At 38.8% G+C, this 12,250-nt stretch overlaps 1 protein-coding gene across 5 annotated transcripts in view; it reads right to left on the reverse strand.

Moving 5' to 3' along the window:
- LOC127455953 (multiple C2 and transmembrane domain-containing protein 2-like) overlaps nt 1-8,956 on the reverse strand; it is a 78,350-nt gene extending 69,394 nt beyond the window's left edge. For all 5 annotated transcript variants that reach the window (XM_051724160.1, XM_051724163.1, XM_051724164.1 and 2 more), the window contains exons 1-3: nt 8,234-8,956; nt 5,220-5,279; nt 1,844-1,958 (exon numbers count right to left, since the gene is read on the reverse strand). In XM_051724160.1, coding sequence (XP_051580120.1) covers nt 1,844-1,958; nt 5,220-5,279; nt 8,234-8,917 — 859 coding nt within the window. In that variant the 5' untranslated portion in view covers nt 8,918-8,956. The remainder of the gene's footprint in view (nt 1-1,843; nt 1,959-5,219; nt 5,280-8,233) is intronic.
- Nucleotides 8,957-12,250: the final 3,294 nt, after the last annotated feature.

Genomic DNA, 12,250 nt, shown 5'->3' on the forward strand with positions numbered 1-12,250 from the left:
TGGAAGAAAGCAAATTACTTAATGATAGATCCAAACAATAAAAGTGATTTGATTTGATTTGAATACTTCCTTAATGAAAGTTTCCTGTTTTACTCATGTAACAAGGTCATGGAAAGGAGCATGTCAGACATGTTAAAGAGAAAGAATGGCATTCTGGTCTGACCGCCTTTGGGAAGACCAGACAAGCTGGAGTAACTCCTTAACATTCCTTCTTTAATGGGTTTAGTCATCCCTGCTGTAGTCCATTCATAAGAACCACAAACAGAAATTATGTTGTGAGAATGAGCACACATGTGAGGGATAGGGACCACTTTTCTTTCATTTAACGCTGCATTACATACTCTAATTCAAACCAAAAACATCTTTATCCCTGTACACATACATAAAGCTGTACATGTAGCTGTATATTAAACATCAAATAATTGCTTATTTTGCTGTGATTGTGTTGTGTCACGCATAATTTTTGCATTCAATGTATACAAGCAAATGACTTATTGTGTGATGCCTGTTTAGTGGATTCTTTCCATTTACACTCAAGAATTTGCCATTTTACCAACCTTAACAATTTGACGAATATAGAATTCACAATATAGAAGTTACATTGGTTACATTCACATGGTTATAATAGACTGGTTTCCTGAACCTGAAGGAGTGTCTTTATCAGTGGTATTAGTGCAGAACTGTAATCTCTTTCACGGAAACTCTTTAGTTTCAGTCACGCACATGCGGGACTGAACCTTCAGTTTTTGTTCTGGAAGCAAATTAGGAATCAGTAATCACAATTAAATAGGATAAGATATGATTTATGGAAAGTTTTCATCTGATTGTCAGAATTTAACAATAAGAATGCTGCTATGCAAGATCATCAGCAAACTTTAATGCTTAGCTTATGCCTGGAACACTATGGACAAAATAAACTGCTTCAGCAAAGTTCGGCATTTAAATTGTCCCCCCAGTTGAGTACTAAATGTGGAAATTATGTTGACTCATCATATTTTTTATGGTAGCAGTTGATATCTACAAGCCAGCAAACTAGGCTAGCAACTAGCTACCATTTGCCACAACATGCTAGTGCTAGAAAACATCAATGCAGCACTAGGTTCAATTTCAATCATTATAGAAACCAATAAACATATATGCCTGTTTTTAGATGATCCAGATGCTAGTCTAAAGAAACAACAGACAATCAAAGTTCCAAAAAAAACAAACAAACAAAGGCTGGAAATCAAAACAGAGACTACACTGAGCAAAGTTAGCAAGATGGCTAAACTGCAAAACGTGGAGTAGCCTAAAGATCAAGGACAGCACCTGGAGACTTAATAAAATAAAATGACTGACTGAGTCCTGGACACTACAAAACAATGCAAAGGTGAAGCAAAGTCTAAGAAATACAATAATTTTAAGGAGCTATTCAAAGTGTATTCATGTTTTAGACCCACAGAGTCCTTTAGCTGTCCCACCATGAGCCGAAACGTAACAATACTAGAACAATATATGGGAGAGATTCAGCACAACACCAACGCACTTTGGCAACAAATCACTTTAATCTCCCAGAACAAAAAACAGTAATCATCACAACTCAGATGTCTGGTGGTCAGTGGTTACAATAATCTACTGTATAAAAGATTTTTAAAACAATGCGTACTGTTAAATCAGGTGTAAACTACACCAAATATTTCGGTCTACTAATAACATACTAATTATATTTTATTGCAAGACTGCAGCCTTAAATTGGAGAAAGGCATTTAATGCCTAGATCTTAAAATGGCAATGAGTAAATGACACCACCCAGTGTAACAATAGTTTAATCATCTGTATTAGTAAGTGTTTCAGAGGACAATACCTGAGCGGTCTCTGACAACCAGGTTCCTGCCTTCTTTTAGGTTGATAGTGAGGAGATACTGGACTTTCTGCTGTGCTAGGGCAATCTGACAGTCATTTAATCCCCCTGAGATTATCTGAAAAGTAGAATGTAAAGACTTTAGTATGTACATGTGTTTGAGGGACTGTTTGAACACTGCATAATGATATATGTGAATTAAACAGAACAACAGAAAAGGGGAAGAGAGACAAAATTCTAGAAAGCAAGAAACAGAGAACAGCTGATAAGCCTTGGGTAAAATTATTCAGGAGTACAGTTCTAGTGGAACTCCGCCATTGCCGGTCCCAAACCTGGATTAGAAAGGAGGAGGGTTGGGCGTGGGGCTAGCAACCCCACCCTATAAAAAAAAAAGAACATTGCTACAGAAACCAAAGCAACAGACAAAACGCTGATCTCAATTCAGCACTTGACTCAAGAAGTCGCCTCAACTGAGGAACATATGACGCGGGTTGGTGAAAGCCCCTTGGAAGCCAGCCAGCCGATGAACCTTCTAACGATGAAAGCAAAACAAAAATTGGAACTTGGAACGTCCGCACAATGTACGAAGTGGGAAAAACAGCTCAAGTAGTAAAAGAAATGAAGAGGTATGATATACAAGTATTAGGGATTTGCGAGAGCAGATTGAATGGATCCGGCGTGACAACACTCGCTAGTGGAGAGAAGGTAATTTATTCTGGGCATCCAGATGAAACCCACATCCACACTGAAGGAGTTGCCATCATCATGTCATGCAGAGCAGCCAGAGCCCTTCTGGAATGGCAACCCATCTCTTCAAGAATTATGACAGCAAGATTCAACTCAAAAGGAAGGAAAGCGACAATTATTCAATGTTACGCCCCTACAAACAACGCAGAGGTAGGCGAAAAAGAAACTTTCTATGCTACATTACAGTCTGCACTTGATAAGGCACCCAAGAGAGACATCAAAATCCTGATGGGAGATATGAATGCCATGATAGGAAAAGACAATTCAGGAAAGGAACTTATCATGGGTAAGCAAGCACTCGGAGTCATGAATGAAAATGGAGAACTCTTCACAGGCTTTTGTGCTTTTAATGACATGGTCATAGGAGGCAGTGTATATAAGCACAAGGACATCCACAAAGAAACCTGGATCTCGCCCGACGGCAATACTAAAAACCAGATAGACTTCATTACTATTTCAAAGAAATGGAGACGTAGCCTGCTTGATACAAGATCGAGAAGAGGAACTGATGTAGCTTCTGATCACCACCTGGTTGTAGGAACAATTAAAATTAAACTGAGCACATTTAAGGACACATCTGATAGACCCTTCATTAAGTTCAACACTCAGAGACTGAAGGAGCAGGACACCAGAGAGGCATTCTCGACTTCTCTTAAGAATAGGTCTGAAGCTTTAAATATTGTCGCTGAGGAAACACCTATGGAAGAGCAGTGGAACTCACTGAGGGATGTGTGGAAAGACACCTGTCAAGAAGTGTTAGGGAAGAGAGGGAGGACAGATAAAGAATGGCTATCTGGCAACACCTGGAAACTGATACAAGACAGAAGAAACATAAAACAACAGATGAATAATTGCAGAAATGAACAGGAGAAACAAGGGCTTAGAGATAAGTACTCTACACTAAATAAAGAAGTAAAAAAAGTGCTAGGAAAGACAAGAGACTCTTCCATGATGCGCTAGTGACGGAAGCGGAGGAAGCAATGGAGAAGAGAGACCTTAATACTTTGTATAAAGTCACCAGAACCTTGTCCATGAAAAAGTCAAACCATGACAAACCTGTCAAAGATAACGAAGGATGCCCCATCACCAAGGAACCAGACCAGAGGAAACGCTGGGCTGAATACTGAAAATTTGGAAAGAGGAAAGTATACCATCAGACTGGAAAAAGGGCCACCTAGTGAAGCTTCCAAAGAAAGGAGACCTAGGACTTTGCAAGAATTGGCGCGGCATAATGCTATTGTCTATACCAAGTAAAGTGTTGACCCGCATCATCCTGGAGCAACAGAAAGATGCCATTGATGAAAGGCTCTGACCAGAACAAGCTGGCTTCAGAATGGACAAATCCTGTACAGACCAAATTGCCACACTTCGAATTATCATCGAACAGTCCTTGGAGTGGCAGTCAACCCTGTATTTGAACTTCATCGACTTACAGCAGGCTTTTGATAGTGTGGATAGAGACACCATCTGGAAACTACTACACCACTATGGAATCCCTCAAAGCTTCATCAACCTGATCCAGCAACTGTATGACGGTGCCACATGCCAAGTGATCCATAACGGCAAGTTGTCGAAGGACTTTGAGCTGAAGACAGGGGTCAGACAGGGCTGCCTGCTTTCACCGATGATGTTTCTGATGGTAGCGGACTGGATCATGCGTGAAACAATCAAAAGTGACAATACCGGAATCCGGTGGACTTTGACGCAGAATCTAAAAGACCTTGACTTTGCCGATGATCTATGTCTGCTGTCCCAGAAACACCAACATATGCAGCAGAAAACAGACAAACTGGCCCAAGAAGCAATTAAGACTGGACTATGAATCAACACTGAAACGATAACCTTACTCAGGAAGCAACAGATGCCGATCACCCTGGGAGGCAATAACTTGAAAGAAGTCAACTCATTCACATACCTAGGCAGTGTCGTCTCAGTCACGGGTGGGACAGATGAGGACATCAAGGCTAGAATTGGGAAAGCAAGACATGCTTTCATCACTTTGAAGGCAGTATGGAGCTCAACAGCCCTGTCCACATGTAATAAACTATGGATCCTCAACAGCAATGTCAAGTCTGTCCTTCAATATGGTTCGGAGACCTGGAGAGTCACCGACACTTTGACCAACAAACTCCAAACCTTCACCAACAACTGTCTTCGCCGTATTCTCAATATCAAATGGAATGTTGACTTGTGGAGGCGAGCAAATCAAGACCCTATCAACCAACAGATCGCAAGGCATAAATGAAGTTGGATTGGACATACCTTGAGAAAGCCTAAAGAAAACATCACACGACAAGCTATACAATGGAACCCACAGGGAAATAGACAGGTTGGCCATCCGAAGACAATGTGGAGACGATCCTGTGAGGAGGAAATTAAGAAATGCGGACTATCGTGGGGTGAACTGAAGAAGGTCGCCCAGAACCGAGTGTGCTGGAGGACTGTTGCAGAGGCCCTATATTCCACGAGGAATTTAAGGGAATAAGCAAGTAAGCAAAGTTCTTGTGGAGAAACTACATAATGGAAATAAAAACACTGGATTAAAATTGATAAATCTTTAGACAGAATTGACAATCCTAGCTATTTTTCCATTCATCAAGACAGCACATTTTTATTATAATACTGTACTCACGTTCTGTTCTTGTTCTTGAAGGGAAAGAGTATCGAAGTCACTGGTTTCATTCGGAATGTCCTGAAGGAAGAGATTAAGATGCCTTGAATGAGAAAGTTCTATATCACTCTGCCCACACTATTTTAGGCCTGCTTTTGAGTACACCTGTAGTAGAGGCAAAGTAATGTTTGCCAATTATCAGTCATGCATTAATACTGATGTTCTAAAGGCTTTTTTTTTTGATTCCCTAATTATAGAATATTTGAAAGTTCTATGCATTCCAAGGTTTTTCAAGGGTCATAAATGGTCTTCGGTGGTGACTGACGTATACGGTCATTCACATTCTCGAAGTTGGTTTATTGCATAATTGCATTTAATTACATATTTAACATAGCTGCATTTAATATTTACATTTGGATATCTATATATACATTAAGGGGTTTAAAGCCTGGACCTCTGAGACTTATCGACAAATTATAGACAAAGTTTTCCTCATGTCTACTATATGTTTTGTTCGAATGATGTTTGATATTAGGAAATAAACTGGGCTTGTTTGCCTCCAGATACTCCTGAAGATTACTTAAATTATTAAGAACCTCATGAAAGGAAAACAATATCTGTTATGAAGCAGGAAACAAATATTTTCACTAGTCACAGTAAACTGTTCTTTTCATTGGAACAGTTAGAATATAATAACTAGTCTTACTGAATTTATTTATAATTTATGAAAATATTTATTATGCTGAAAATTATTTATGAAAAATAGTGGCCTAAACGCATTTAGAAAATGTAACCACAACTACCACAGTTGTCACACACACACACAAAAAAAAAGAAATCTAAAAGATTCCACCTAATAGATAAGCACATTTAACATGAAACTGCAATATTTTTGTCAAAATATCAGAGTTAGTGTTACTGCTGTAAAATCATGATTAATTTTAGTAAGGATGATGATTTGTATTTTTTTTTTTATGATTTTGGCGCATGTCAAAGCAGAGTGGTTCCCTTGCGCGAGTCGCACCACGCTCTCCTGAAAACAAACGCCCGTCTCAGATAAGAAGCGTATAAAGCGCTGAACGCTTCGTTTTTTCATTTTAAAGCTGCACTATGTAAGATTTTTGGTTAAAAATATTTGGGCCATTACTGATTTAGTACATAAACAACCAGCGTTCAAAACAATGTTCTTACCTTACCCCGATTCACTACGGTAAGCCTATAAAAATTATTTGAAATCGCTGGCTTATGACTTACATCCTTGCGTCATTACATCATGTCCGTGAACATAGGAAAGAAGAGCCGGCTGTCTCATTCCCATGTAAACAGTAGATGGCGGTAATGCACTATTTTAGTTTGCGAGTAGCCGTTAAAAAAATTAAGAAACTACAGCTCAGTTCAGTCACACTGTTCTGGACAGCATCGCAACAATCTGGATGGATGTTTATCTGTTATCCATTCGGCGAAGTTGTTTACCTGCTATAATAATTGGATATGTTTTCTGATAGCGTTGTTGAAGCTAATATTGCTTGTGTGTTTACTGATCGCGATGTATCTACTTTGTCGGGGAAAGTCACTGTGACATGTTTACTAATATAAACATGACTTATAACTGTTAACTGTTATATTGCATTTTTAAGCATATTATTTTCATGTTTAATAAAGTATATTTTATAAAGTATATTTTTATGATGTTGTTTTAAGAAACAACATCAAAGTAAACTTTTAGCAAGTGCAACACATGACAAGTATGATGTGACTATTGTCATTTGGGTGTAGTACTGAAATACTGTAAGTTGTGCATCTATTTAGACTAAACAAGTGCCTGAGAAAATACACATATGACATATAAGCTACACATAAGTTACACATGCATTACACATGTGTATCTTATGTGTTACGTGTAGCTCAATATGTGTTTGACAGCCAGTTGCATTTTGTACATCCATTTTTGATAGATATAAGTGCCGGATCTCTAAAGACTTGAATATGTAAGAGTGTTTGGGAAATTTATCATGCATTTAAGGTTTAAAGGTGAAGTGAACTGATTGTTTTCAAACAGGTTTCCTAAACTCTCACCCCATCTGAAATTAGTCAGAAAACACCTTGCCCAAATTCCCCTAATTAGCATCAATATCGACATCAACCTTTTGAAAAACCCACATTGGTCAACCACAGGTTATTTAAAGCTCAAAATCCACTTCTTGGAGATCAATAGACCATATTAACAGTAGCACCATCTTTGATTTTTTTTTTTTTTCTCCCCAATTTGGAATGCCAAATGTGCTCTAAGTCCTAGTGGTGGTGTAGTGACTCGCCCCAATCAGTTGCCTCCACGTCTGAGACCGTCAATCTGCGCATCCAATCACGTGGCTTGTTTAGCGCGTTACTGTGGAGACATAGCATGTGTGGAGGCTTCACACTATTCTCCGCAGCATCCACGCACAACTCACCACGTGCCCCACCGAGAGCGAGAACCACACATTATAGCGGCCACGAGGAGGTTACCCCATGTGACTCTACCCTCCCTAGCAACCGGGCCAATTTGGTTGCTTAGGAGACCTGGCTGTAGTCACTCAGCAAGCCCTGGATTCGAAATCGCGACACCAGAGGTGGTAGTCAGCATCTTTACTTGCTGAGCTACCCAGGCCCCCTCATCTTTGATTTTTGATGGGAATGAAAAAAGACTGTGAGGGATGACATTCACTTACACAATGACATCCACTTCATTTTTCAATGTTTAATCAGCAGAACAATCCAAAACACTTTAAACAACTGTACAACCCATTGAAGAGACTGTATGTCTATCCCTCACAGTCTTGTTGTCATTCCCGTCAAAAATCAAAGATAGCACTGATGTGAATAAGGTATATATATTAACATCATATCTGTAAGGTTTTTGTTTCATCATTAGTGTCCAATTTAACATAATGATATGCTATTAAATTAAAACCTTTGGCACAATGCCATATTCAAAGAAAACCGCTTGACTATGAGGTATGACTACAGAATGAATAGAGAACTTTGTGATTACTGACCTCTTCCATGTCTTCAGCCGACCCGATAATGAACATTTCCAATGGAGATGACTCTTGGTCACTGTGCCAAACCTGCTTCTCAGAAGTAGTGCTGACTAACTCTGTGGAGGCCATTGCAGACATTTCACTCTCTGAGACATGGGCAGTAGGCATTTGTCTTCCTGCAATGGCTCTATTAAGGGCTGCAACCACTTTGGGATCTTTTTGTCTGAGAGCAGGTGGTGTTCTCTCTGCTGGCACAGAGGCCCATTTTGTAGGTGCAGGAGTTTTAGACAGAGGTGAAGTTACTGCTTCTAAATCCTCTATGTACCATGTGGAGGGTCTTGGCTGGTATAAGTTTTTATCCATTGTGGTCTTGGCTGAAACGGGAAAGTCTGCAGGCATTGATCTCTCTGATGGTGCTGGGCTGTATGAGTATGGTGTGTCAGTGACCGTAAACTGATCAGAAAAGGCAACACTGAAGGTTTCATTTATTTCATCTCTATTATCAAGAGCCATCAGGTTTCCAAAGATGTCTTGATCAGGTGTCCTGGTATCATCCTCCAAAGCAGAAACCTTGTGCGGAGTTAACCTGAGGTCTGGTACTGACATACTCCTCCTGTGTTTCAAAGGAGTCTTCTTCTTCTTCCCAAGGCCCTTCTTCCCTATCTTCAGCTTGTGCCAGACTCTCTTCTTGTGTTCCATTGTGTTGGCAAAAGATACTGTACTTTAGCTGAATTTAAAACAACTGCCAGACAAAAGGCAATCAAACTGTTAGACAGTGAACATTTCAAAAAACGTTTTGGCATACACTCACTGAGCACTTTATTAGGAACACCTGCAAATTTCAACACACATGCATTTCAACACACATTGTTCAAGGAACCCCTGACCTAAGTGAGAAGCAGTACAAAGAAAACTACTCTCAACCAACGGTCTGTTATGACAATGAGGAAATACAGTTAACAGCTAAAGAAAAAGATTAACTTGTTTACCAAATTTAAATAGGGGGCCTGCATACAGACAACAGGCATTACCAGTTGTTTGAGATATTTTATGCGGGCACTTCCAGCCACTCAAAACTGAAATAGTTGAAGTATTTGTAATTCACATAGCATGACCATGTGGGTGTTCCTACTGAAAATGAAAGTCATACAGAATTTTGTGCAGTCTCTGTATTAGCATCTGTTTGAAGCTGTGAATAAAGCAGAATCATATATCATAACACCTTTGAGATTATTTAATCATAAATGCCACAGCAGCAGGTTAACCTGAGATCATTGTGAATTTTTTTAGGGTAGCCTGTAAAGTCCGGTCATCTGCTAATTTTAGGTCAAGACAGAGCAGGAAGAAAGTTGTAAGAGTGCGTGCATTGAGCATAACAGCACACATCAACTGCAAAGTACACAAGAAAAAATGCTGGTTACATTTTCACATTTCAGACCATGAGGTCGTCTTTGTGGTGGAACTGCAGTGCTCAAAAACAGCCACTCTAGTGAATTTTATTTCACTATGCTTTAGTCAATTTACAAACTTTAGCACAAACAATATAACTATTAAATATTTATACAAGTGTCAACATAGAAGATGAGAACTGGAGACTGTAACATGCAGACCATTCAACCTTTCAGAGTACAAATCTGCATCATTCCACAGCAAGGCATTAATGAGTTTAAGCAGAACACATGTATTTTCGTTCAGAAAAATCAGTGTATGTCAGTCAGTGGCGGAGCTAGGGGGGTGACCAAGGCCACCATGGACCGAAGCCTGGCCACCCCATTGGCCACCCCACTCGCAATTGTCGTTTTGGTCATTTTTTGTCTTGGGCACAATTTAGTTGTCTCTGTACAACCGCAACACACAGGAGACTTAACATGTGCACACACCAAGGTCGCCGCACCTCTCTATCCTGGGTGTCACTGTATCAATTCCCCTCTGATTTTATCCATGCATCTCACTATAAAGCTAACCTTGTAAACCATTATGACACTAAACTCCATTAAAACACATCAACAACAAAAGCAACACAGCTAAGCAAATATTTCAAGGAGGTGTGTTGGACTTGTTCATGTACTTGTAATTTTTGGCAGCTCAAAGGATTATTGGTTAAATCTGATGACACCTCCTATTCATTACAACAGTAAATATTTTCATACAGTAGCTACTGACCGGTTTACAAGTTAAGCACAGTTTACGTTTGACATAAGGTACAGTATTATCATTTATCAATCATTTCAACCAGTTATTATAATTTTCTTCATTGCAAATTCACTTTAAATCTCAAAAACTCTTGTTTGTTAACTTAATACATTCGTCACCAGAGAGACAGAGAGAGAGAGAGAGAGAGAGAGAGAGAGAGAGAGAGAGAGAGCTTTTTTTGCTTGAAGAAAATACAGAAAAGTTGGTACATTGTTACACAGGCAGCATTATTACAATAAAAAAAATTTAAAAAAAAATTAAAAAATTAAAATAAAAAAAAAAAATCGGTATCTTCCCAGAGATTTTAGCACAACATGGTAAAGTACTTGACAACAAGATATCGTGGAATCTTACCTCTTTCCGAATAATTACTTTACGTTATTTCTTGTAGATGCCATCACTGACAACTGAAGTGAACTTTTCACTTCCACATATAAGCGACAGTTGTCATGTCTGTCGAGATCTTTCTCCTTGGACCGGTTTGTCTTTGCAGGGTGGGGTGATGGTGAGTATCATCAATGAAACAGTATCTAGAGTTTCTGTAGTTTGCGCGTGCTCTTGTCTAACATGTGTTTAAATCGTGACCGTACGTGACCTTTTAATGTTAATGACTAACTCTGCTTCTGTTTTTCCCCCGTTAAATGTTGTGTTAAAGTTATGTAAATGTATGCAACTTCAATCAGTTTCATTATAATCACAAAGGACAAGGCAGATTTAAACGGTTTATTAAAGGGTTCACCCAAAAATGAAAATGCTCTCATCATTTACTCACATATCCCAGATGGGTATGACTTTCTTTCTTCTGCAGAACACAAAATTGTTTAGAAGAATATCTCAGCTCTGTAGGTCCATACAATGGTGAACAGAACTTTGAAGCTCCAAAAATCATATAAAGGCCACATAAAAGTAATCCATATGACTCCAATCCATATATTCAGAAGCAATATAATAGATGTGGATGAGAAACAGATCAATATTTTTACTATAAATCTCCACTTTCACTTTAACATTGTTTAACATATTGAAAGTGAAGATCAGTAAAAAAATAAAAAATAATTTTTTTTTTTTTTTTTTTTTTATGTTTCTCACCCACACCTATCATATCACTTCTAAAGACATGTATTTAACCACTGGAGTTTTATGGATTACTTTTATGTGGCCTATATGTGATTTTTGGAGCTTCAAAGGTCTGGTCACCATTCACTTGCACTGTATGGACCAACAGAGCAGAAATATTCTTTAAAACAAAGTCATACACATCTGACATGGCCATTCACGGGTGAGTAAATGAGACAATTTTCATTTTTGGATCAACTAACTTTTTAAGAACTAGTACTGAAGGGTGCACACTTCTGGTTTAATGATACCAGTTAAGATTTTGGAGTCCAAAACAGCAGGATTGACTGCAGCCAGAGATCATTTAGCAGAGATTGGCCACTTCTATTAAAATGAATGGAAGAAATTGGAACGGTCAACCAAGGAGCTCTGAGCGCCCAATGGTCAACGGATATAGAAAGGAAGTCCCGCCTTACAGTTAAAAGAGCCAATCACCTTTTGGATACAGACATCACCTGTCAATCAACTCTAGTACGTGTATGCGCATTAGCTATACAAGCCGGGTAATATTAGCTTAATATGAGGTAAAGAATCACAATTTATGATACCAATATTGTCAGATTTTATTGTTGATTTGAAATATGTTCTTTGATCGTAATCTTGACCAACCATTTTTGAGATGTTGGTCTCTCTCATTTGAGGGAGATAGAATGGAAATATGATGTGGACTGACTTGCTAGAAAGACTTTGCTGCAGTATGCCCTGATCCGATTCAGGTGGAAG

This window comes from Myxocyprinus asiaticus, chromosome 18, assembly GCF_019703515.2.
Source record: "Myxocyprinus asiaticus isolate MX2 ecotype Aquarium Trade chromosome 18, UBuf_Myxa_2, whole genome shotgun sequence".
In the NCBI taxonomy this organism is placed as follows: domain Eukaryota; kingdom Metazoa; phylum Chordata; class Actinopteri; order Cypriniformes; family Catostomidae; genus Myxocyprinus; species Myxocyprinus asiaticus.